This window comes from Chlamydotis macqueenii, chromosome 2, assembly GCF_036417535.1.
Source record: "Chlamydotis macqueenii isolate bChlMac1 chromosome 2, bChlMac1.mat, whole genome shotgun sequence".
NCBI classification, from domain to species: domain Eukaryota; kingdom Metazoa; phylum Chordata; class Aves; order Otidiformes; family Otididae; genus Chlamydotis; species Chlamydotis macqueenii.
The window spans coordinates 141,696,971-141,723,475 of record NC_141557.1 but is presented as its reverse complement, the minus strand read 5'-3'; the positions used below and the strand labels follow the sequence as shown (position 1 = coordinate 141,723,475).

Below are 26,505 nucleotides of genomic sequence, written 5' to 3'. Positions count from 1 at the left end.
TCTCATTTTTGTTCGCTCTTCTTTTTTTTTTTTTCCCCTTCTTTTTCCATTTTTAAACCTTGTGGATCACCGTACTGTGCACTACAAAATACCTAGTTCTACAGTGACATGCAGAAAGAGGCATACGGTCATGTGCCTTAAGATATTTCTTTCTGCAGTATTGTGATACGGTATCACCTCATACCAGTGCAGAGCTAAGAATCTCTTGAATCTGCAAACCAAATATGTGATTTAAGATCTCACTCTTTTTTGTATTTGCCACAGCAGCAATACTGGGCAAGCCCGTGAGGTGACAACATCCCAGCTGCAGAAAAGTAGCACAGGGCAATCAGTGTCAACGGAGGGACAGAAGTTGATGTTGTGTCAGGGAGGCGTGAATTGGATGTATGAAAGCTGGAGCTGTGGTTGTGAAAAATGCATTTACAGGGAAAAGAATGGCATGCTAACCCATGAGGGAGGGAGGAGATAAAAGTCCATAAGGCAGAGAACAGGTAAGTGAGCAAATGCTACCCTGTCAGGCCCCTGAGCTAAGTTGCATACTGTTGCATGACGTTTTATATCAAACAGCACTAACTGTAGAGGATTCCAGCCTGTCTGGGGTTCTGCCTGCGACCATGTCATCCCGTCCCTGAAATTCAGCGATGCTGACTCTGACCTACCCTCGCATCGGCTTCAAATATCCTTTCAAAGTTCACTGGCTTCAAAGCCTGTGTCTTACAACCTTCAACTACAGAGCAAATCTCTTCTGCATTGTTTACAATGGTCTGCATCCACAAAATCTCGTGAGAAGATCTCTGTCACTCACAGGGCCCAGGGCATGTCCCCTTCCCTCTCCTTCACTTATCCAGACATGTTGAGGAGTCATGGTGTGGCACCAGATAAAATCACTCAATAGCCAGGCACACGATACCAGCACGCGGACTCCCTGCAAGTGAGCAGCAAAGGGCAGCACTGGGCCGCAAGCCAGCATGTAGCCAGCGAGACGATGTTTGATCGATGCGACGCTGGATCAATAGCGAGCGCACAAGCAAACGAGCAGGAAAAAGACGTGGGCAGTGAGTGTGACAGGGAACGGCAGTGGGAGGACCTGGCAGGTGGACAGGAGTTGATTCAGAAGGGAGAAGCAGCCCCACCTATGCTGCTGTGAGCAAACTTGCTCTGCACCCCAGAACAAGCGCTTTCAAAGTGGGTTTAATAACACGTCAACATGCCAGCTGGTTCCCAGCAGGGAGTTGGGCTGGGGACACCAGTCACGCTAAGGTGAGATAGCTCAAACTGGCCTGCCACAAAATTCAAGTGTCAACAAGTTGCTGTTGAGCAGAACAAGTATTTTGATCTAACGACAGAAATTGCACCTCTGTGCAGGCACAGAAAATGATGGGGGGTGGGAATCCAAAGAGATGGGAAATCAGCATGAGAACAACGAACAATCGAGACTGTTTAAAAAAAAAAAAACAACTAACAACTAATCCTGTTTTACAGCATTCCTCCTTCCAGTTTCCTTTGCGGGTTTCCTCCTGAGTAGACCGGCATTTTGCTTTTCCTGATCATGTTGTTCACCACATTCATGCTTCCCCTTAAATTGGAGCCTTGTTTCTCATCCTCTCATTGTGAGAAGATAGTAACCTCTTCTTTTTTTTTTTTTTTTCCCCTTTAATTTGGACTATTTTTAGGGGCTCCATGAGAACTAAAATGCCTTACCCATACCCATATGGAGCTTTGTTTTTTATGTGTATGATGTCGCTACAGATTTCAGTAAATTGTAACCACTGAAACACTTCTGTAAGGCTTGGATTGGGGATAATAACAAACTCCTTGCATTTGGTCTACCCTTAACTACTGAAAGGTATCCTTGATTTTCACTTTGTTTTAATGCCAAATACTCAGTAATATCAGTGGGGTTTGTGAGTTGTTTTTAAATTAGAAAACAACAATTGAACAAGAAGCATGCAGGAAAATGCTGCAGTATATTTCTAGCAATTAAAAGACGTAACATTCCAGTCTGAAGCTTGCATTTATTTTCCATTTGAACTTCTGTTTATACTTTCATTCATATACTCCAGCTTGCTTTGCCTCATATGGGAGCAACACAAAGCAGAGGAAGTCCGTAAGCGAGATAAACGGCACTTACGATGGGTTCGTTTTGCCAGAGCTATGCAAAGCATCCAGCACACAGACCGGCTTTGCCTCTCAACCAGCTCACCACATCCACCCTGTGTCTCTCAGCTACCCTGCACATGTGTGTAAAATATCCCCTTTGGGGGGATAAATAAGTTTCATGCAGTGAATAGATTTTGAAAAACTATTTAGAGTGAATGGAAATTTTCCTTATTCTCTTCAGAGTAGAAATCTCAGCTACAGGGACTCGTATTCTTCTTTCATAATGGGTTTTTGTTTCCTAACGGTCTCTTTGGAAGCATCTAAATTGCAGAGCCATGATTTGGGCAATACAAGGACTGATGCTGTGACCAGGATCTACAGCACAAAAGGACAAAATGACAGAGTAGCCAGAGGGAAGGCTGCAGTCCCCTGTCCTGCAAGGAAATCCTCTCTTCTCCCAAAAGCAAAAAAAGGCTCAGAGACCAGCCAGAGCTCAACATGCCTTCAGGAGATCTGCCTGATTTGAAATTCTTGTCCAGACAGGTGTGTGGCAGTGCTGTAGTATGGGGACATGACCCTTGAAAACTGTCTCGAGTTCCACATCTGAGGCCAGCAGTCTTCCTAAAATAGCATCAGCCAGGAAAGAGACTACTTTTTCACTCAACAATCTTCTCTCTGATCAAAGCGAAACCTCATTCTGAAAGCCACCTGCTTCCAAGCACAGAACCCGAAATACCCACCTCTCTCTCCTGGCCCACAAGCATGCACACCTGCACTTTCAGTATTTTTTATGGTTGCCCCTTTCCATAAAGTTCAGAACCTAGTAACATCATTTTAATACCATGTGGATTGCACTGCCCAGGTATAAACATTTTCAGTGCTGTCAGTTTAATGTGGAAGAGATAATTGCAAACAGGAATGTTAGGAAAAATATAACTTCATTTGTTATCATAGCCTTATGCTTGACTGTCTTAGACGTCACATCCAGACCTACTTCCAGTGATATAAGTGTCAGAAATCTGCTACGCAGGTCCCCTGTAACTGCTATCATGCTCAGGGCATGACTTCTAATGATGGCCCAAAATGTTCACTGTACTGCTTTAGGGATTTTTTCGTTGCTTTTCTTCTCTCTCAGATCAGAAGGGAACATTACACCTATCTAGCCTAGCCTGAGCCCTCATAAAATGCCAAGCCAACACCTTGTAATTCCTCTAGCAAGTGTATTATGTTTGCTGTTTTGCCCCAGACACAGAACTGTTCAAGACTCTAGGCATATTTTAAAACCACAATTGCTCAAACAGTGGCAGAATGTCACATCTGCGCAGAGATGCTGCCTCTATTTCTCCTTTTCCTAACAGGTGTATAATCTGAGAAGGCACAGACATGCAGCCTTTCCTTGGGATAGATGAAGCTGTTGACAGAAAATCAGTGCTCCTTTATCCTTTTCAAGGCCTGCCTACATCTCTATTCATGCAAGCTAATACCTTTCAAATGACTTGCGCTGTGAATTCTGACTGTAAACTACTTCCTCTGGTCCTTGCCTTAAACCCAAAACAAGATTCAACTTGAAACAAATTCTGCTCCCCTCATCTCAGACTATTTCCTTCTGCCTTCAGTTCATTTGACCCTTCTGGCCTCTGCGTGAACTGCCACCCGAACAGGATTTCACCCTCTCCGGGATCCCTGCCTGGCCTCTCCTCCAGCCCCCTCCCTGCAGCCTCACCAGAGCCATTTTCCCGGATCCCCACTGAGGAGGAACAGCAACTATTTTTAGGCTGCGTCGGTACGCTAAGCACAGAGGAATGTGGCTGAGAGCGGGGCTTGCCGGGAAGAGAGGAGACGGTGCGAGGGCAGGCGCCTGCCGCAGTCCCACCGGCGCTGCGGTGCAGCCAGGCGTGCCCGCAGCAGCAGGCCGGGAGCCCACCGGCCGCTTCCCGCCGGGCCCCGGCTGCTCAGCAGCCACGCGGGCAGGGCTAGGCCGCGTAACTCGGCTTCACCCCTGCGACGGCGCAGCGATCCTCGACCTCTGAGTCACCTTTGTGCCCAGCGCGGCCTCCTCAAGGGCCAGGCAGGCTGCCCGCGGCCGGCCCAGCCCCGCCATCCGAGGGCGGGAACCGGTGTCCGGGGCCGAGGCCCCGCCCCGTCGAGGTCAGCACGGCCGCAGCGCCCCCCCCCGCCCCCCCCCCCCCCCCCGCCTTATGTAACGGGCGGCCGCCGCCATTGGCCGGCGAGGCCGGGTCGCGCGGGCGCCGGGGCGGGGCCGCGCATGCGCAGTGCCGGCGCCCACCCCCGCCGTTCTCCTCCTCCTCCTTTCGGGCAGGCGGCGGCGGCTGCTGCGGGGCCGCGCGGAGCCTTCTCCACCCGCTCGCCAGGGCCGCCCAGGCCGGACTCCCAGGCCGGGTGAGCGGTGACGCCGGCCCCCTCACGGGGTGGGCCGGGGCGGGGGGCGCGGTGCGCGCGGGGGAGCGGGCCCGGCCACGGTGCGGCGGAGCAGGCCCTCCCCGGGGGGGAAGGGGGCGGCCCGGCAGCCAAGGCGCGCTCCGCTCCCGGCCTGCCGCGGGCCGCCTCCCCGCCGCTGGGGCTCCGCGCTGGGGGCCGCTTCCTTCCTCGGCCCCTTCCCGCGGGGCACGTTGGTGGAGCCGGCCGGGCCGCGGCCTCCTCCCGGGGGGCGGCGGCCTCTCTCTGCCCCTTCGCGCCTCCGGCTGGGCCCAGTCCGGGGGCTTCCCTCGCCGTGCTGCCGGGCGAAGGCCGAGCTCGCTGCCCCTCCGGCCCAGACGCTTCGCCGCCTGGCCCGGGGAGCCAGCGTACCGCAAGCTGGTGTTTGTTTCTGGAAGTGACAGCGGAAGCAGCTGTCGGTGTCCAGTTTGAGGACGTGAAACTCTCTGCTCGGGCCCTTGTTGCTTACAAGGAAGTGACCCTGTGTGAGGCATTAACGTACTGCAGGCTTCGGCCTCGCTGCCCTGCAATGCCCGTGCTGCTGCCATTATGATTTGGCAGCAAATTTTTCTGTGGTGGTAGGCTTCCTATGTGCTCGCGTGTTTTTATTTCAAAACAGCTGGCCTGCTTGCTGGACTCCCCGAGGGTGTGCCTGATAAGGAAGACAACACTTATCTGTGTTGTGCAACTGAAAGATGGATTTAGCCTTGTAGATGAGCTCATTGTTCTTTTAAACGAACATTAGCATTATTTTTGTCACTTTCTTAGCATACTGATAGTCGAAATAATCTTAATTTTCCACTAATTGAGTCTTCACTCTGTGCCTTTCAACTGTATCAGTGTAATTTGCAGTATTTAAACTTTTGAATTTTTGGTCTCGGGTCTCATATGGAGGTCGATATTCTTAAGCAGATATTTTTGTTCATGTTTTCTTGTTTGTCTTAACTATAATCAGTAGTTGCCAAATGCATACAAGCTCAGTGTGGTTGGCTGTGGCAATGTGCTACTTAACAAACCCTCATCAAGGAACTAAAATATAAAATAATATGCGAACACTTTCTATGAAAATCATTCTTTTTATTACATCTGAGTATTTTCTGTTAGTAAGCCCCTGACTTATGGAGGATTACTGTAATACTAGTAAGATAGAACAGAAACAAAACCTACAGTTCCTTCTAGTGTATGCAAAGCTATTTGCAGTATCTCTTCTTTTTCTTTCTTTCTTTTTTTTAATGGGAATTCAGTGTTCTCATTGAACCATGCTGTACGTAAACAGTGTGAGGCCCTGGCTGGGAGGTTTTGGAGTAGCTGTAGCATACAGTGAAACATAGACTGGTATTTTTAGTCTCACTAACATTTTACCGTATATCATACGGAAACTGTTGAATGCCCCGTGTATTTCTGTATGCTTGTTCATAGAACTTGTGTTTTGTCGTGTTCGGTTTTGTTAGCTGTATGGACTTCTAATTTCTCCTTTAGAGAAACTGATGGGGGAAGAAGAGGGAACACTGAAGATGTAGTGTAATATTTCTGCAAAGGGTTACATGGTGGTGTTAAATACCATGAAAGAACTGGACTGTGGCGTGAGAGGTGCCTCTCAATCCGCAAGAGCTGTTTTGGGTATTGGGATCATCTTTTTTGCTCAGTGTTAAGCACTGAGATGCTACATGTCCAGAAATTCTTGCAGTACTAGTGAATTTCCAGATGCAGTTGATGTGTCATAGAAACTTCATTTTCATAATGGTTTTAAGGGTTTTTCACACATAGTTACTGGAGGGCAGTCTTTGTTTGGATAGACCGTGCTCCCTCTTGAAGTGGAAGTCTGTCTGTCCTTGTGGGAAGGACTGCGTGACAGACCTGTTGTGGCCACGTAGCGTGTCTCATGAGTACCAAACTTACAGCAAACACCCCAGTTGCATAGAGGGGCAATGACTGCCCAGCCAGCCTCCTGGGAACATCAGACTTCCCTGGTTGTCCTGAAAACAATGGACTTCACTTGCTGTCCTGAGCTTGCTTAGTAAGCCTTGTGCTTCTGTGAGAGCCACACAACTGGATTGTGCGTGGGTCGTAAGGGACTCTGAGGCAGATACCAGTGGAAAGTGAGCTGCTGGGTTATACAACCACGCTCTGCAGCCTGCTCTACAGGAGCACCCAGATCCTGCCTGTTGTCTGATCTGGGGGTGGGCTGCAAGCTGAATTGAGTGGTCTAGCGGGCTGCATGCAGGTGGAACGTTTCTATTGTAAAATACGCTGGTTTGCTGCTCCCTGAAATGTGATTTTTGTAGCTTGTTTCTTCTTGTGGCAGACCTTCTAATGGTGGGTGGCAATAGTGTTTGCTTCCTTCATGCTGCTGTGTTGCATAGAGTAATGGCTTCTGATGGGGGCAATTTTAATTCTTTTTAAATAGTGTATATATATAGTAAAGTCGCCTGAAAATCAAGAAGGATGGCCACCTGTAAAAATAGCCTTGAATAAGGAGGGATGACCTATTGTTCTTTCCATTCCCAACTCCAAAGCAACTCACAAGCACATACACCAGAAGACAGTAATACAGCTTGGATAGTACTTTGATTTGCCTATCTTGGAACCAGAAATAAAGGTCAATTCAAGTTCCAGAAATAAAGGTTGAGTGTTAAGCTTAAAAAAACAAAAACAAAAAAAAAAAAAACAAACAAAAAAAAACCCTAAAACCAACCAAACAAAAAAATCCTGTTATTTTTCCTGTACCTGTGGAAATAGATAATAAATTTCTATTAACTGTAAAGAAAAGTTTTAATTGTTCTGACTATTGAAAACACTTTTCAGAAGTTGCAGCTTTGTAGAGCAAGAAACCTGAGAATGGTATAATAATTCTGGTGCATGTTTTAAGAATGTTAAAACAAGAGAGTCTTTACATAGTGAAGAGCTTGAACAAATGTCTGTTGTATGAGTTATGGGAGTTGTAGGCCTTATGACTGCATTATGCTCATGGTTATGGCTTCTGAGTCAGCTAGCAGCAGTAGTTTCTCACACTTGTAGACTAAATGTCTTCTTTTTGTTTGTAGATATGGCTCGTGGACAGCAGAAGATTCAGTCGCAGCAGAAAAATGCGAAAAAGCAAGCTGAGCAAAAAAAGAAACAAGGACATGATCAGAAGGCTGCAGCCAAGGCTGCCTTGATATATACCTGCACTGTCTGTAGGGTAAGAGGAACTGAAGACAAAAATATTATTGTAGGCAGGTCTATCTTCCAGCCTAGAACAGAGTTTTTAGAAGATTATATAGTAGAAACTACAATACTTCTTAAGTGGCTGTCTACCTTGTTGCTATCAGCATTTGTATCTCTTGCTTACAGACTACTCAGCTGTACTGATAATTGAGATACGAGAAAATCTGAGAGGTCACGTACAGATCTGGTTTGGGTAGTTATCTTGCCTCTTGAATTGCAGGAGTCTGCATGCACGTGGTACGGCATATAAAATGTAAAAAGTGTGAGATCGCTTCCTGTTTAATTTCCAATGAAAACATCTTTTCTTTGTGGTGGAATTAGCCCGTGTTAGAATCACTGGTTGTTCGTGTTAATGTAGAGAGGAAAAGTGGTGGTGCCAAGAGCTTTAGTGTAAGTTTGATACACAGTAACTTCTACTAGAATAAATGACTTGACAAGAGAACAGAACTGTAATGCTAATCAGATTATACTTTCCTTCTGACTGGTTTTCCTGCATGTGCTCGTTTTGGAGCTGAAGGATAAATTTGCCATTTTCACTTAAATGGTCAGTCCCAGAATAGATTTGTCACTTTGAATGTCTTAAATAAGATTCCAAATTAAGAGCCGCTCACTTAAGTACTTGTGACCAGCTCCTCTTGTGAAATCAGGCTGTAGCAGCAATCGCTGTGGGCAGTTAATGCCTGCGACTGTGTAGTAGCAGTGCTCTACAGGTATCTTGTGCCAAGTAGAGAATTGGTCTATGGCGTGTAACTCTTTGGCATACAGATAAACAAAAGAAATAGCTTTCATAAAGATTTGATTCTGAAAAGGGTAAACGTGTATCTTTTAGGTGTTGAAAAAGAAAATAGTAAGGAGGTAGATTTCCCATCAAATCAAACCAGCATGTGAAGTGTAAGATCCACAGGGAGATTTCTAGCAGGAATAATACCGTTGATGAACATGCCAAAACAGTGTGGTACTAGTGCTTAAAAGCACCTCTCTGAAAATCTGAGGTTAAATACTCTTTCTTCATATGCAGCTACATTAACGGTACTTAGGTTGCTAGAGCAGTGTCATTGACAATTTGTTTCAGGAAAAAGAAAATAAAACACAGAGGAACAGGTTTTGTAGTGTTATTTTACTATTGTATTGTGCATAAAGTTAAATGTTTCTCTTTAATCAGACACAAATGCCGGATCCCAAGACCTTCAAACAGCACTTTGAGAGCAAGCATCCTAAGACTCCACTTCCTCCAGAGCTGGCTGATGTTCAGGCGTAAAGTTGTCTACAGGTCATTACCTTAATTTTTAAATGATTGTCTGAGAAAGGTGTATTGTGAATGAGATTCTTTATTTTTTTTTTTTTTTACCACCAGCAACTGGGACTTAAAACTTGCTTTGTTTCCTCTAATGTGAAAATTAACTATAGGTTATACGTATAAGTTATACCCCAAAACTGTTACACAGGAGAAGCAAGCTGATAGGTGAAATGGCTGTGCCATTTCACTGCGTGTGGAGGTTGTTTTAGAAGGGATTATTGTTATTTCAAATGGTCATCCTTAGAGTTGTAGGAATATGTTATTATTTAGTTCTTACTTTCAAGTGTTAGTTTTGTTTTGAACAAAATACTTACAATAAATACAATCTGTCTGTTGCTACAAAGCATGTAATGGAAATAGTTGTTGAGTATATTTCCAACAATTGAGCCTTTTTGTTCCTGAAGCTATGCAAGTGAATGCAGATTTTTCTGCATTCAAATATAAAATTTAACCTGTGTGTTAACTGTAGAAGAGATTTCCCAACAGCCAGTTGTTAGACTGTAACTGAAAGTGGCTATAATAAAAGGCTGAAATGAGGTAAAAAGCAGGATTATTGTATTTCATTCACGCAAAGGTAAACAGCAATTGTGTGACGGTTCAGCTTAACTGAGTTATTCTTGTTTCTTATAGGTGAAATCATGGCACCTATTGACTCTTCTACTGTCAGACCTTACATAACAAACCTGCAGCTGCTTTTCTAAAACTGTTGATCAGCAAAAATGAAGGGGCTACAGAAACATTCATATTTTTATGCTGTTCCCTCTTGGGCTTCATGCAAAGACAATTATGTGTAAATGTACAGTTGTGCCCTATTTGGAAATCCTGAAAAATCAGTCCATACTTGTTATAAAAAATTTTTTTACAATTGTAATTATATTGATGTTCATATTGTGTAAAATAACTCATTTAATAAAGTAGTACTTTGGTTTTACAATATCACAGATTAAATCCTTGTAGAAGTTCTGTTTCAACTTTCTGCATTACCTGCCTTATAAAATAATTAAAAAGACAAAGTGGAATTTTCCCCGTCCTGCCAAAATATGAGCAGCATCATTCCACTTAAAGTAATGTACATTACAGTAAATTAATGTTAAGTGAAGAGGGAAGCTGCTCAGATTTACTGTTCAGTGTGCTGCCTGTTTGAGCCCAGTGACTAGTGGTCAGGTTTTTGGCTCAGGGTGCACCAGACTCCCTTGAGGCTGCTTAAGAATCGTGAGACTTCCTTCTACGTTTTTGTCCCGTGTATTGGAGTCTAAACACTGCAAGCCGTTTTGAATGAGATTCCTTTTCTGTGAGGGATCGTGTTCCTTGGAGTCATGTACTGGAGAGACTCTTGTTATCCCTTATATTTGGTAGATGGCTGAGGAGACTGAGAGGTGGCAGGATTGAATGCTTCTGGGTATGCTGGCTTGAAAAGTGCTCACAAATATTAGGTTAAAACAACTCTGCTCTTAGTTGAAAAATTGATTTGAAGATATTTTTTTAATAGTATTTTGAGCAGTCAACCACACATGTTTCCCCTCAAATGCATCTGGTTATTTCAATAGCAACTTTTCAAGAAATATATAAGTTAGCTAGCTATTAATAACCTTTCTTAAAAGCTTAAAATAAGCCTGTTAGAAAAGAGCCAAAGTAACTAAAATAATATGGCTACTTTAAAAAATCAGATGTGATTAAAGTTGCATTGACAAGAAAAAGCTGGGTAATAACTCTCTGGCCAAGAACATTTGAGCAGCCAAACACAATTACCGTTAAAGGATTCTGGGCTCAGTTTTAATCCCGAATGTACAGCACGGAAGTGGTGGAGAAACATCTGAATTGTGCTAGATGGTCTGTTATACAAAGTCCCGTCATTGGCACTTGGAGGGGGCTTATTTAAGAGCTTTAGTTTTGACCTTGCAGTGAGAAGCAACACTAGAATTGTGGTGATTTACTGAGGTTACAATGGATGTAAAAATTCTGTCAATCCAAGTAACCCTTGCTATGCAGCAGGACTGTACATCTGATCTTCAAATGGCTTCCTAAAATCTAGGACCATAGTCTCAAAGACTCATTCACTTAAAAGAATGCACTTGGTATTTTATTATATAAAGTCAAAGCCTTTGTCTTCATCCACTCATTTGCTCTTTATTGAACTACTTCTGTGAGACTAGCTTCCTGTCCTCTTTGCTGTGACAGTATCTCTGTAAATACTTACTTTGGCATAAAGTTTCTCTGTCACTCCAGGACAACCTGTATACCACTTAACTTTTATAGATAATGTTGTTGTTCTCTGAGAGTAATCCACTACTGCACTTGTACACCTGACATCAGAATGTAACACTTCATTTATTTTTCTTTAATGTTATCAATACATACGTCCTGACAAACTGGCTCCCACAAGGCAAGAAATCTGCTCTCGACCTTTGTGCTGAACGGGGGAGAGGTGCTTAAATGTTCTGATGCTGTAGTTTGTCTAAAGATACGCTGAGGGCAAATGGGTAAAGATGTTTCTTGCACTGATTGGTATTTGGTAATCTGGTTTTACTTTGGAAAATGTTCTGGGATATATCCATAGTAGCTTGGTCTTGAGGCAAAATATATGTTCTATTCCTTCAATTCAAATTGTGTGGCATTAAATAAAAAGATTTTGTTTCATAAGCAATCTCTCTTAATGAGCACTGAAGAGCTGGAAAAGCAGCATCACTAATGGGATGGTTGACTTCAGTTAGAATTGTATTTTCAAAACTTTATGATGCTCAAGTTGAAAATACCCTATGAAATTATGGGGTTTTTATGTATTAGAAGGCAAGGGTGATCCTCAGTTCAGTAAGATGTCTGGCTGCAGTGGCTGCAATCTCACTGAAATAAATGAAAGCTGTGACTGAATTGTTACAAAGGCTTTATAAGTATAGGGGGAATGTTATACTAAATGTGGGAATCGTCCTCATTTAGAACATCTACAGTACTCCTTGTACCTAAAAGTTCAGAGGGAGGACTAGGAGTTCTCCATCATCTCTTGTTGATCTGAAGGATGGCACCCTGTTACCTGGCTAAAGACACAGTTGTGCATTGTAATGTGTCTGATTAAAGAGAATTAAAAAACTGAAATGTAAAATGTCCTATTTCCTGCCTGCTTTTAAAAACAAGTATTACTGCACTTACAAAATTAATTTCCTGACTGTGAACAGTCCTGAAGCTTGAAGCTGTCTGACTTTATAAGAAATAAAAATAGGCATGGAAAGTTTCGCATGTTCTCTAGAGAAAGATTCATCATTGTGCGGGGACAGCATTTAGGTAAAAGGTTCTTAGGTTGTCACTGTGGGCATCAGCTGCCATGGATACTCATGGAGCAACTTTAAAAAGTGATTTTTGATTTTCAGAAGCCCACATCTCTTCTGGGAATCTCTTTAAATGGCATCTGAAATAGCATTTTAAGCAAGGCTTAAAATATTTTGAAAAAAGTTTCATTACAGATCCCAGAGTAAAAGTTAGCATATGGGATTATGATGAGGCCATCTCAGGGACTACTGAGTAATCAAGAAGAGTTTAGCAAGTTGTGTTACTCAGACTGAGTTAGGGTAGTTTCTGTACCTCTGCTGTAGCTATCTCTAAGGGTTTGTGGTTTCTTGCTGTCAAAAAGCTGCGCGAAAAATTTGAAATAGAAGTTGAAGACAGTTGCTATGTAGCCTTAAGGAAATTGTTTGCTTTATGCAGTGCTCTTGCAGCGTCCCTGGAGACTATCCCGTTTGGTTATTTGCCTTTGAGCTGAAAACACTTAGCTCAAGTAAAGCTAATGACCAGGGGCTGTTTGCAAACCACATAGTAACAAAGGAATACGTATCATGTCTGTAAACTATATTGAACTGTTCCCATCTTAATAAGAAGAGCTAATAGATGGAATTTCTTTTATCATCCAATACTGATAGGCTTGAGGTCTGTTTGTTACCCATTTGCACAGAAACAAGTTGGGGAGTATTTGGCTTTACTAGAAGCAGGATCTTCCGGAGGTCTGACCAGGAAATTCGATCAGTGCTACAGAATCCACAAACAAAGTAAAGGTCAGCTTGTTTTTCTGTCTGCTCAGCCCCATTCTCCTGTGTATAACTGGAGGGCCTTTGATTTACCTCTTTAGAACCTTACAGGTTTCACAGTGGACTTTGAATTCAGCCCCAAAACTTGGCTTTGGAGTGGTGTTCAGTATGTGATTTTTCATATTCCGTAGCATCATCAGCGATGTTGCTCTAGTCCAGACAGTGGGAGGGTGTCGAGTTGTGTCTGTGGAATTTTACTGTCTGTTTTGAAAATTATCTGTAATTTTTTTAATGCATTGTCTATTATGTTACATTTTTTTATATAGGTAATGCACAATAGAGACTCACTGAGGGAGTTGTGTTATCCTGATAGCTTTCAAAAAAGGTGGAATAGCTTGGGTGTATATTTTACAGTTCTCTTATATGGCTTTTAGCATTGGAGTTTCTGGGAAAGGAGGAATCCGTAGTTGTCCCAGCACTGTTATCCGACAAAAATCTGTTCAAGCAGTGTCTCAAGTTTTTCAGGAAATAGGGCACAGCTTTCCTCTGAACAATACTGTCCATTGCATATAGAAAGTTAAAGGTCCGTACGGCATTTTGATGGCATGGCATACGTACTTGTGTGTTCTGTGTTCGTAGCTGTTAGAAAATTGCAGTGTGCAAAATATTACTAAATGCTGGAGATCTTGCAGAGAAGTAAGGATTAAGGGAGATCTCAAAAAGTTATCCATCTCCTTGCTCTGAGATTGGATCCAATCTGCCAAGACTGTAACTCGCAAGTGTTTCTCTTAAAAGCTTCCAAAGAAAGGGATCCCATGACCTGGTAAGCAGCGTGTGCCACTGTTGAACTGTACAGCTGGAGAGCTATCACAGCAAGAGTTTCTCCCTGCAAGTTAAGTCAATTACTTACTCTTCTTATGGGCAAGAGATGTGATGAATAGTGCCCTACTTTGAACATTGCTATCAGTTCTCCGTCTAGTCTTCTCTTGGAAGTAAACCCAGTTAATTCAATCACTCTTCATAGGTTACATCTTCTAAATTTAGCAATTGTTGGTGCTCTTCTCTGGATCCTCTCCAGTTTGACTGTGCTCTTAAATTATATGGTCCAAAATGTGACCCAAAGTGCTGGCTGAGGCTCCTGCAGAGTGGTTGGAACAATTAACTTCTGGCACTTGCATACATTAGCACTGTTAACACACAGTGGAATTATATTTGCCTTTTTGCAACAGTATTACATTGACTCACATTCAGTTCTTGGTCTGCGAACGTCCCCGATCCATTTCAGTACCACTAATAATCTCCATTATGTGCCTATGTATTTAGGGTCTGCATACCTGTCTCTAATGGATCTCAGACCAAATTTATCAAGATATCGGCATTCTAGACCTGTCTTCTATGCTATTTACAGTTCATCCAAGTCTGGTATCATGGGGAATTCTTGCAGATGTCCTCTTTTATTCTATAGTCTGAGTGGTTCGTGAACACACTGAATGGGATAGATCCCAGGCAAAGCCTTGCAGGACCGTACTTGAGTATCTTCCCAGGGTTAGCCTTTGGTAACTGCTCCTTGAGGGGCTTTTGTACTGCTGTGATTCTCCTTATGGTCAGTATGGATTGGAGCCCCGTATTTCACCTGAGAGGACTTCACAGAATGACAATGTCAAAGGCCTTTACAGCAGCAGGGAGATTTGGGATCCTGTGCGCCTGTGGCCCCCAGGCCAGTTTTCGCGAAGAAGGAAATGGGTGGTAGTGGGGTATGGCATACTTTATTCCTGACAAATCTGCACTGGCTGGCTGTTGCTGGCTTACTTTTCCACATGCATTTACAAATAAGATTTTATAAAACTTATTCTAGCCTTTTTACGGGTTTAGACTGACTGACAGAGTCCCCTGTTTCTTTTTAAATTCCTTGTGCTTGTCCCACTGCTCTCTTGGACTCTTCTGTGCTCTGTGAGTTCTCGAAGAGCGACACTGATGGTCCACACTGATGTGGCTGATTGCTGGAGCATCCTAGGATAAGAGTCATCAGCTGTTGCCAACTGGAATACTGTCTAAGTCTTTGTTGAGGTAACTTTGAGCTGAAGTCAAAAGTGCTGTTTATTACTTAATTTGTAAATCTTCTCTTTCATTTTCTTTCCTCCCTCATCAAGTAATGCACCTGTACTTAACATTATCTTTCCCTAGATATTTATACGCTTTGTATCTGCCTTTTAGAACCTCAGCTGTTTTTTTGACTCTGGTAATGAAGGTGTTACGTTGTTGACTTTTGAGCCACCTAGAACCCAGTCACCTGTCTGTCTCTTAGGCTCCACACTAACTCTTAAGTTTACAACACACTGCGCAACCACTGAGGACAACTCTTTGAAAATACTTTTTAGGTTTTTTGCTGGGCTTTTTTGGGGGGGCAGTTTGCCCACCATGAAACTATCAGAAGCTATATATACTCCATCCTTGTCTGTTCATGGTCCTAAACGTGTCAGAGCTGCAGACTTTCTCGTTAAAGTTTGAGCTGTGCTACGTATTTACTTACCAACATGTTGGCACTGTGAGAAAGACACTGCAGACTGGGCTGGCCTGATAAATGTCCTCCATGTGCAATAGCGAGTACGCTGTATATAAAACTGTATAGCACTAACTAGAGTCAATGCTTGAGTGACTTTTCACCAGACATCATTCTGATCATTTCTTCCTCTGGTTTTCAAGACCATCCCTAAGCTTTAATCGTTGCTGTCTATTCTTTTCCATGTGGATGCCGATGCCATCCAGCCCCTTGCAGGAGTAGATGGTGTCTGTCTTCTTTACCTGTTGTTTTCCGATAACAGGATAACACCCAAGCTGCCTTTGTGTCTTATATACAGTGCTTTGCAAAATGAAAGTATGCCTGGAAAACAAGTGCATGTTAATTGCACAGCGTACTCTCAGGCCAACAGGATGTGCCTGAATTTTTAGCTTCTTATTCTTCATGTGCCTTCAAGTTCCAGTAGCCATTACCTGCTAATGGTTTTGACTCTCTTTGGTATACGTTTTCTTTAGCTGTAAATGGTCACTGCATATTTTGCAATAAAATAGTTGTTTTATTTTGAATTATTTGTGGATCTTTTGAAGGGTGAAAACTGAGTATTTATTTCCAACCAAAAGAATAATTGAAAAATTATGTCTTCTAAAAAAAAAAAAGAAGTCTAAAATGTTTGTATATGTCCTGCTGGTATTCAGAATTATTCTTATGGTCATTACTCATTTGCTGTTACAGTAATGCTTAATGCAGTGGCACTTTCTGTTATTGAAGGAGATAAAACTCAGATTCCATATCACAGCGGGCTGTGTGCAGTATGAGAATTGACCAGAATAGGCATTGTGCAATGGAGCTTCTTTTTCTCTCTACACAGAAACAGAGGGAAAAATAATTTAGACTTGTGACTAGATTTCACGTGCTGTATTTTGTATTCAGAAAGTAAATTTAGATTGTTTGTGATTTTAGAAAAAAATTGCTTAACCCTTAGATACATTCTCTGAAGGCCGCCTACTGCTGCTATTAGCTCCTATCAGATCAATTCTGAAAGAATGTTTTTCTTAATGAGTTCTAAGAAATACTTTATGTTAAGGACTATGTTAAGAGAGGTTAAGAAATAGTACACAGCTGCTTTTTGCTGCTGCAGTAAATCATTCAAAGAATTTGCTATTATGCATCTAAAAGCATGAGCTGTTACGCAGCTGAAAGAATGTGACGCTGTTTGGATCATCACCACCACTAGCGGATGAGGATAACTTTTCAGCTTCTGGACTGCTTTCTAAACGAACAAAGCATGCTTGATTTTTTCCCACATAATAATTGTTACTAGAACCAGTTTAACTGACCTCTGCCAATCAGAAGACAATTTCTGCATGTCTAGCAGATGCACTGGTCTGTCCTAGAAAACATACAGTGCTCTGCTGAGACGGACTTCAAAAACTGTAGTTGATAAAGGTATAAGATGCTTTTGGACTACAGTCACTGTCAATCCTCAAAATTTCTCCTGCTATTTTATCATAAGCCTTTTAATTGGAAATGCTGTGTGGGCAATATGATTCTGTGGACCTCAGAGACACTACTGCCCCATGGACAGAAATTTGGAAACTACTCTCTTAGACACTCCTGAAATTAATTGTCTCTCTTGCTTGCTCTGCAGCTCCAGGCATTTTCTCAGCATCCAGACATCTCGGTGTCACCCTCCCTTCCTGAGTCAGGGCAGGTGAATGGGGAGGAGTACAATCACGTAACAATAAAATTATCCAGTGTAAAACTACTAACTGCTAATACTGCCTTGGTTGCACTATCTATTTTTAGCCGGTGGTGGCCAGACTTCACCTTTCACTCCTATGAAGGGACAGAAGCAACCTGGCATTCACAGAGGTGCTTTCTGGGGCTGCTACTCCCGGACGCCAGCCTGCTTTCCTCTCGAAATGAGGTTTGTGGAGCCACACCAGTCGTATCACTTGTCATGTCTAGCTGGCCCGAAACCCAAACTTTTAAACCTCTTGGCTGAAGACAGCTAAATTTGCAGAAAGGGAGGTATCTTAAAGGCAATCCTGTTGCTGTAAGCTTTGTGAAAATGGGCAGCTGGGTAGAGGAAAGGTGCTTTCTGTCATTATGGGGGAGTACGGTGGGGTAGAGCTGCAAAATAACCTCCTGGGATGCTGGACACCAGAGAAACACTCAAGAAATGCCCAAACCACAAGACAGATTTCCATCAGTGCTTGTATTTCTTTTGAGCACTTGAGGCTGGCTCAAGATTAATTAATTGGTAATGATGGTCATGGTCAATTTAAAGGCAGTAAACTAACGATGTCTCAAAGAGATTGTGCTTTATATGGCACCTGTGACAGGTATTTTGCAAATACCAACACGCCATCCCTCTAACTAATGCGGTAATAATGAATGTTCTAAGTCCTTGGCTGACTTTTTTCCTCTTCCATGCTTCCTTGTTGTGGATATGTCTATACCAGACCTCCATGTGCTGCATTGATACCCAGATACTCATCTCACCACATACTCAAATAGTCTTGCATATAATTGGTGTCTCAGGAAGGGGAAAACTGGATGGAAACTTAAACAAAGCCGATGTTGAGACTTTGTTGTCAGCGAGGATGTTTATGAGTTGCTTTTGCCCAGAATTTGACTCCAGTAGATCACATGTTGTAGAGCTGGCAGGGGGAGAAAGGAAGTCCTTCCATTTTCAGGGAGCTCCACAGGAGGAAACGAACAGGAAAGCTCAATGAAGCAGTCACCGTACCAGTAGAGACTAGAACGGAGCAATGGGAACATTGACAAGTGCCACCAAAAAGCAAAGCTGAGCCATGAACTCAACAGCCAAAAAGAGTGCTGCCTCCTAGCATTTCTTTGCAAAAGGCTCTGGCTCTCAGGTATAAGCACTACCAAGACCTCACTGGCTTAGCTGCTAAAACTGATTATGAGGAAGTATTGAAATGTTATTCCTGCTGAAGGTTAGTTGTCCAGCTTCTTAAAACAAGTAAAGCTGTTACTGTCTCCATGGAGAGAGAATGGAAGCAGATTATAATGAAACAGATGGTGTAGAATTTAACTTAAAATTGAGATTCTTCATTATTGAGACTGGTCTGTCTCAAGCCACGCTTCAGGCAAATTGGTATGCAGAGACATTAAACAAATAAGCCCAGCAGTTAGCCTTGGTCAGTTACCGGATTTCAGAGGCACATCACTTATTTTTCAGATAGGCATCTCTTGTTTTTTCCTAAGCTACAGTAAGCCCCACCTGTTTTAAGAGGTGGATCCCAATCTGCAGATTCGTATTGTGTAGAAACAGCCTTTCTTTCCATTTAGGAAGATAAATAAAAACCAGCATTATTATTTATGTTCTTTTTGTCTTCCAGTGGCTACCATTTTCTAGTCTCTCCATTCTTATGGCAGACTTTTCCTCATCCCTGTTTCCAGCCAGCTTTCTAGGAGAGCTGTATAAGTCTTTCCTCTTCAAAAACATGAGTCAGCTACCATTTTTACCCTCAATAACGCCTCTATTTGCCTCTTTACTGTGGAATAAATCTGAGCCCCCTCTCTCTGGCATTTCCACATGAGTGTCTAGCCAAAAGCTGTAGCTCCATACTGCTGACAGTAAACTCTTACCTTCTGCCCACAGCTCTTCACCCCTTTCTCCTTTCTGCATTGCTACCACTATCTTGTCTTTTCCTTCGGGCTGTACATGAGCCCTTGGCTTGGTTTGGGTCTCCATCTAGATCCTCTTGTCCAAGTTAGGAGTCTTGCCCATTCTTATGAATGCTTATTTCCAGGTCTTTGATATCTCCTCTGTGCAGCATCCCTTCCTCTAGTGTATAGCCTTCACGTACACTGTCTGGCCCTGCTCATTGCTTAGAGAATGGCCATCCAGAGGGTTGCCCAAAAGATCGTTCTCCTCATCTGTGGCTTTCCCATGTTCCCCTCCTCTTTGTACCATCCTCGCTCTCTCTAGACCTCACTGCCTTCCTTCAAAACTCTGATTTACCAGGATATGTCCCAGAAGTTGGTAGCATCTGCCAGGCTGCTCCCAGTTTACTGTCCTCGCTATTTCCTAGCACCTCACCAGCCCCCCATACCCCACTGCTGCCCTTGCAGCATCCACCAGCGAGGTCTCAAACAGCAGCTGGCACAGCTGGCTCCTGCTCCACGGCCAGGATTGTTTGGCATTTCCCAAAGGCACACTGGTCACAGCCACACCATCCTTTTTCTCAGGTCACGTTGGCAAGCCTTTCCCTGCAGAATAGATGTCTTGATTTGACAGGTTGTCACAGCTGCTAGATGCTAAAACAACTCTTTTATTCGCCTCCCTTTTCCTCCACTGGATAAACAGTTCCTGGGCAGCTGAGGGGCTCTCTTGCTCCGTCTTTGCTGAGTTAGTCCTTTACTCTGCAAGATCTTTGCTTTTCAGACTATATGTATTTTTAATTAGGATTTACTGCCTTGGCCCTTAGCATCCAAATTCATGCAAAATGATCTTTTTTTGAGACCACATTTCTTTCTGCCATGCCTCCTTCTCCTTTTCTGTCCTCCATCACACATGTGTCCTTATTTAGTGACAGGGAACTGGACAGTCAGGGACATAAGGGCAAAGCTTGGGACAAAATGTGGAGGAGAGCAGGACCACAGCTCCTCAGTGCCCCCTGCCCAATGGCCTCTGCTATCTGCTTGCCGTGCGACCTTCAGCATGGCCATGGCCAAGTAGATTTTTTACTGCACCGTGAACGTTCAGCTGGTAGAGTTGCCCCAGAGAGGAGGGCCCAGGAGCAGCCCTGACCCGCTCTCCCCGCACTTAAAGCCACCGTGGTACTGAGCAGCCCTCTTTTGAAGTGAGAAACAGGCAGCTGGTTGCAGACCTCCGGTGTGTTTCAGTGGTCCATATTTAAGGTACTTAGTTCCCAGGTGGAGGCTTGCCACTCCGTGTTTTACCTCCAGTGAACCTTGAACTGCCAACACCTTGCAGATTAGCTTTGCTGAATTTCCGGCACCTCCTGCCCAACCTGTTTTCTTCTCCCTCTTTCTCGTGCTTCATCATTTCATTTCTTTTTCATTTTTCATGTCCTTCTGTCTGGAAAGGCAAGTCTTATGTGAGAGGAAATGAATCCCCAGCCTGCCTGCCCTCTTCCACCTTGGCACAGTGCAAAGTGAGAGCGGGCAGTGTGAAATCCAGGTGAGAGATCCCCCATCTACCCAGCTCCAGTGCTGAACACATCAGAGGAGCAGGACTTGCTGGGTCCGGTCCTTAGGTTTTGGCCATCAGAGCAGGAGGCTGGTCTTTGTTTTGCAGACATTACCTTTATATCTTAAGTGGCATCACTCAGCCACCTCTCGGGATCATTTAATGTGTCTTAGACCTCTATAACTGTTATCGTAACAGGAAAACTTCCCAAAGTGTTGCTTGCATGTATGTCCTGCGCTATCCTGTATTTTCCAAAGCACAGTTTCTTTTTGGGCTCCAACAGCTAGTTTCTGCACTCATTCAACTTGACTGTGGCTCTGCATAAATACAATTCCTGTGTGTCTTGGTACAGGGCAATGCATTGGCAAAAACATACCCTGGGTGCTGATTCAACTTCAGCTGGAGCAGGATTAGCCCAAAATTTCAAACTTCCTTTGCAGGTTGCATCTCTTCCTGCACACGCATTTTCCCTTAAAAAAGAAATTCCAAGCTGTTTATAATAACAATTTACAAAGTTATATTTTCAGCCTTAATTTCTTGCAGTTTGAGACAGAGCTGCGGGGATACTCCCTCAAGTAGCTTCCATGTTGATTTAAATTAGCCAAACAATAACCTGTTCAGTCATTAAAACACCCACCAAAATCAGAACAAAAAGCTTCCCATTTAAACCTGTGTTAAACCAATTCATCGGAGTGACACAATTAAAATCTTTGGGCCAAATCCTTCTTGTCCTCTTCGTGTAAGTGGTGCTTTTGAGAGCAAAGGGATGAGTGAGAACAGCATTTAGTCCGTGCATTAATAATGTATATCCTTTGACTGACAGGGAATGGCCTGGCAGAACAAATGAAAGCACCCTGGGGTAAGAGGAAGAAAGCCTGGGCTTGCTGCTACAAACTGCACAGGCATAAAAGTACATTTTGTTCCACTATTAAGTAAGGAGATTTGGGATATAATACTGTCTCCTTCTGCAGCCCTTCCATTTTCTGCTCCTGGCAAAGAGGATAAAACTGTCCGCAGCTGTAATTGTTCTGTCCAGTGCTCACACGCCTGGGAGAATTAATCATGATCTGCAAAATCTACTCTTCTTAGCTGCAAAGCAGCGCGCTTTTGTACGGTAACATCTACTGACCTTTGAGTGCAAGTACACCAAAGGCTCTGTCCTCCGTGTTCCAGCACCACGCGCCATGAAGCTGCCAGCTTCGTGGCTGGGATAGCTCTTGGTGGACACCCAGAGCCTCCTTATTTCACTTAGCTTTTTCCTGGTCAGAAAGGCATTGCTATCTTTCTTTTAATTAAGCCGTTTGGGAATGGATCCATGGAGGCAAGAGCAGCAATCGTACGTGAGCAGCCCCAAACCCCGTGGCTGTGGCCTGGGCAGGACGTGCTGGGTGGGTGCCTCTGGTCGGTGGCGCGGGGCTGCTGCTGCCCGGTGAGCGGACGGAGCCAGTGTCCAGCCTTGGTGGCTTCATCTCCACATTATGTCTGGGAGGGGTTTAATGTTCATTTGAGTTGCATTTACTGGTTTCCTTGGTTTGTGGGTTGTTTATTTTTTTTTTTTGCAAGAGGAATTCTAGACAGACATTATCTGGTGAAGTCAATAATCTGAGAGAAACAAAGCAAATTCGAGGAACAAATTACCTCAAATTTTGCACGGTGTAATAACACCGCTCTTCTACCATCCTTCCAGCCATTTGATAGCAATTGTTGTAGTTAAAATGAATTCATAATGTTCCTGTCTAGCTCCTGCTGAGCAACTCTTTCCTATTTGTTATTCTGGATGATTTTTGTAATCTTATTGTACCTGTTATTTTTCATGCCTCCAGAGCAAAGCCAGAAACTCCTGCATCAGTGCTGAAGGTAGTCAGGGACCATGAGTCAGCTTTTCACTTCCAACCATAAAATTAACGCTCAGTAACAAATGAAGAGCTGCTAATCAGGGTAAGCACCTTGTCTTTTCCTAGTTCTTGAGCACCTAATTTCTACTGTGATATAATTATTACACAAGAATATATTAGAAACAGCTTGTTTGGATGCTTCACAGCCCAAATGCAGGATAACACCCTCATGCCTGGACTCCTGTTTTGCAGAGCAGCTGAGCAAACCTGGAGAGAAGTCTCCTCATGGGGCTTCAGTCTTTTATTGATTTTGACAATTAATTTAGAAAATATTTGACTTTTAGAAAGTCAAGGTATGTGAGGGCAGTCCCACTTCTAAGTTTGAATGGTTTTAGATCATGACCCAAACTCTTGGTCTTCATATATAGGCAAGTAAATTGTAGTTTAAAAATATGATTAATTTTAAAATATTATTTATCTTTCTAAAGGTTTTTTTAAGACTTTTAAAGTCCTACTCAGCTGTCTGGTTTAAGTATCTGCAAAGCTTTTGTGCCACCTGAGCTGCTGTTCAGCAGGAGCACGGAAATATTGCAGCTCAGCTCTGCAGTCCCAATGGTAGGCTGAAGCCCAGGGTAGATGACACCAGCAAGCTGCTGGTGACCGGTGCATGCCTGGGCCATCCTCAGGACAGTGCTGCCTGTTGCCTGGCCATGTGGAGTAGTGACTGTCCATGCATTCCTTACCCTGAGATTTGAGGAGCCTGAGGCTGGTTGGCAGGAGATGGGGAATGGCTGAGATATAGTGAAGAAAGTGGAGAGGGGACAAAACAGCCAGGAAGACTGGGATGGTAGATGAGGAGATGGGGTGACTGACCTAGAGGAGAGCAGGGAAATGGGGACAGGTTGAATGATAAGAGACTGGCATGACTGGGGGGCTGAAGGAAATGGGGTGCTGCTGAGGAACAAGTGGGAGCAGGTCTCAGCACCCCTTAGAGATGTCCCCTCCCAAGCATGAGTCAGAGCCCAGGAGTCCTCTGTCATGAGCGAGCCCTTGTGAAATTATGTGGCCATGGCGGTGGGGTGGTGCCAGGGCCATGGGGCAGGTGCTCCATCCACACCTGCATGTGGCCCTGACAAGCACTGTGGGGCTTGCTGGGTTCGTTGTTTGGGGGTGGAGGGGTTAATTCCACATACGAAACCCTGTGGGAAGGTAGCAACGCCAGACACCCACAGCTGGGAAATGCTTACCACCTACACAAACCTAAATTCAGCCTCTGGGAATCAGTTACTGTGATACAGTCTCTAACAGCAGCCTCACAGGCATCCTTCCCAGCAACGCAGGGTCCCAGCACCCTTCCTGTGTTCTGATGGCAAGAGAAGATGCGGTCCCCCACTTCCAGTTTTGTGCTGTGGCCACAAGCCCTCTAGCTCAAAGAAGGAGACAACCCCGTTCTTTCATCATTCATCTTTTCTTCATTAGAACCTGGTTCAAGTTTGAGCCTCACAAGGTCAACAGTGAAGGTGAGGTTGTCTAAAGGATGGATGGTAGGAAGCTGCAGACCCCAGGAAGAGGGAAAGTCTCATGGATTTTCTTGCCTGATTCAGCATAGACTATAATGTCAAGCCCCTGCAAGCTTCATACGTTGTGTTGGGCCCAGAAATGCTACCAGGGCTGTCAGTCTGGAAGCATTCAGCCCTGGACGGCCCTGGACAGAGCAGCTGTCAGGGAGCAGGAAGGATGCGTGAAGGCTTTCTTGACCAAACCAGGGTGGGAATGTGCTGTCAGTAGGGCTGTGAGAGCAGCCGCCGATCCTACGCTTCCTGCTTTCTAGCTCAAAAGATTTTGCTGGCCTCCACTGCACAGCTTGGTTAATGACTCGGTCTCCCCTCAGATGAGGTACCATCAAGACTGTCAGTTGCTAGTCCATCAACGGGACAAGTCTCTGCAGATGCCGGTGCAGTCTCTTCTCCCAAATAACTTGTGATAGGATGAGAGGAAATGGCCTCAAGTTGCAGAAGGGGAGGTTTAGGTTGAATATTTGGAAAAAATTCTTTATTGAAAGAGTGGTCAGGCACTGGAACAGGCTGCCCAGGGAAGTGGTGGAGTCACCATCCCTGGAGGTGTTCAAAGAACATATAGACGTGGCACTTCAGGACATGGTTTAGTAGGCGTGATGGTGTTAGGTTGATGGTTGAACTTGATGATCTGGGAGGTCTTTTCCAACCTTAAAGATTCTGTGATTCTCCCTGCCCTGCTCACCGGCTCAGCAGCAGAGCTCCTGCCAGCTTTGGTGATGGTTAGTGCCTAATCCAGGCTTATGCCCACAGGGGATTTAAACCAGGGGAGTTCCCCTGAATTAGAGACCCCATTTGCTGGTACCCCCATGTTAGTGGTATGAAAGTCAGGAAGGTCATGACAAGCAGATCATGAGCTTCTCCTCCTGCAAGGCTTTGGGTAGCAGGCCACTAGCAATGATCTTCAGGTGCTGTGTGTAAAGCATTTTTTTTTTCCAGCACAGGGCTAGTGTTGATTTGTGATGAGCTCCTTGCATGTTACTCTAAGGCAGAAAAAGCAGATTTGGCCATAAGGTGTGACAAACTGCTGGAGTGTGTGAAAAATCTAACCAGAAGCTTCTAGAGAGTTGCAAGATGCTCGAAAATTAGACTTTAAAATTCTATATTTGGGTATTTCAAGTTATGAATCAATTCATGCACTAGCAGCCTCACTGCCTTGTGCTTGTGTAGTTCGTATGCTCTATCAAACAATTAGAAGCAGCAAATAAGTGAGCTTGTGTCCTGGCCCCTGGCAGACCAACCCCGAAATGTTCATGTTGGGACTGAGGGCTGTTGCCTGCTTCCATACTTGGGAACCTAGATGGGTGCTGCCAGGTTTTCTGAGGTGTAAATCCCACTGATCCTCCCAGGGGCAGGGAGCGAGGTCTGCCTGTGTGACACAGTGCTTTTGGGGTGAGCCGGGGCCAGCGCAGCCCTGCCAGGCACAGCTGTGAAACTGGTAGCCCCTGGCATCATCGACTGCTTGTGCAGCAGAGAGCTTGAGCGGGAGCCAGTGGGTGCCTCTGGGCTCTGAAGGCTGTCCTCTCCCCAGGCACGTGGGGCTCAGCAGGAGACACGGATAGACTAGTTGGTCCTCTGGGAGATGGTAACAGTCCAAAATAGAGGAATATGTTTTTGACCAAAAATCATAGCTTGACACCCCTTTCCTTACAACGCTCCTCCTTTACCTACCCCAACGTGCAGGGGAGGTGATGCTCTCTCCAAGGGCTCCCGTGGGCTGCGCTGCTCCCCACACTCACCTGAGACCTCCCGTGGGAGCCAGCTGCTTGCTGTGCTTTGGAGGAGGTGGAGGTTGTGCTCCCCAGGCAGCGGACGGGAGTGGGGAGACACCGTGCTCATGGCTGATTCACTGGCTGGCTCAACTGAGTTCGTTTGTTCCTGCTTTAGTGATTGTTTTTAGCGATGCTGGATGTATTATACTCTCGGAAGATTAATTGTCCGAGTGCCAAGAGCTTTGTCCTCTTTACTACTAACCAAAGCTAAATAAATACAGTTCCTTTTCTGGACCTCACAACTCTAAGATTTGGCCAGATTCCCCAAGTGTCGCTGCGCTGCAGTCAGCGGCATTATGCTGGCTGGCGTTTTGGCATCCTTCCTGATCCTTCCTTATCCCTCCTTCTTCTCAGCTCCCTCCTCAGCTGAGAAAACCCTCATGGCCCCACTCCCTCTGGTAAACTTGCCTTTTTGTCCATAACCTGCTCAGGTTTTTTGCTCTCTTCTCTCCCCCTCACACAACCCCTGCACCAGGGATCCTCCCCACGCAGCCCCAGCCCTCTCTCCTGCAGCGTGCTGCCTTTCTCCCTTTCCCTCAGTGCCTCAGGTGCCCAGGAAATCCCCTTT

General features: G+C 44.5%; 1 protein-coding gene across 1 annotated transcript; it reads left to right on the top strand.

Moving 5' to 3' along the window:
- The first annotated feature begins 4,365 nt into the window (after nucleotides 1–4,365).
- Nucleotides 4,366–9,976, top strand: ZNF706 (zinc finger protein 706). Its single transcript, XM_086741097.1, has 4 exons — nucleotides 4,366–4,500; nucleotides 7,581–7,717; nucleotides 8,906–9,013; nucleotides 9,671–9,976. Exons 2-3 carry the CDS (start codon nucleotides 7,583–7,585, stop codon nucleotides 8,999–9,001), a joined length of 231 nt encoding a protein of 76 aa, XP_086597223.1. The 5' UTR covers nucleotides 4,366–4,500; nucleotides 7,581–7,582; the 3' UTR covers nucleotides 9,002–9,013; nucleotides 9,671–9,976.
- Nucleotides 9,977–26,505: the final 16,529 nt, after the last annotated feature.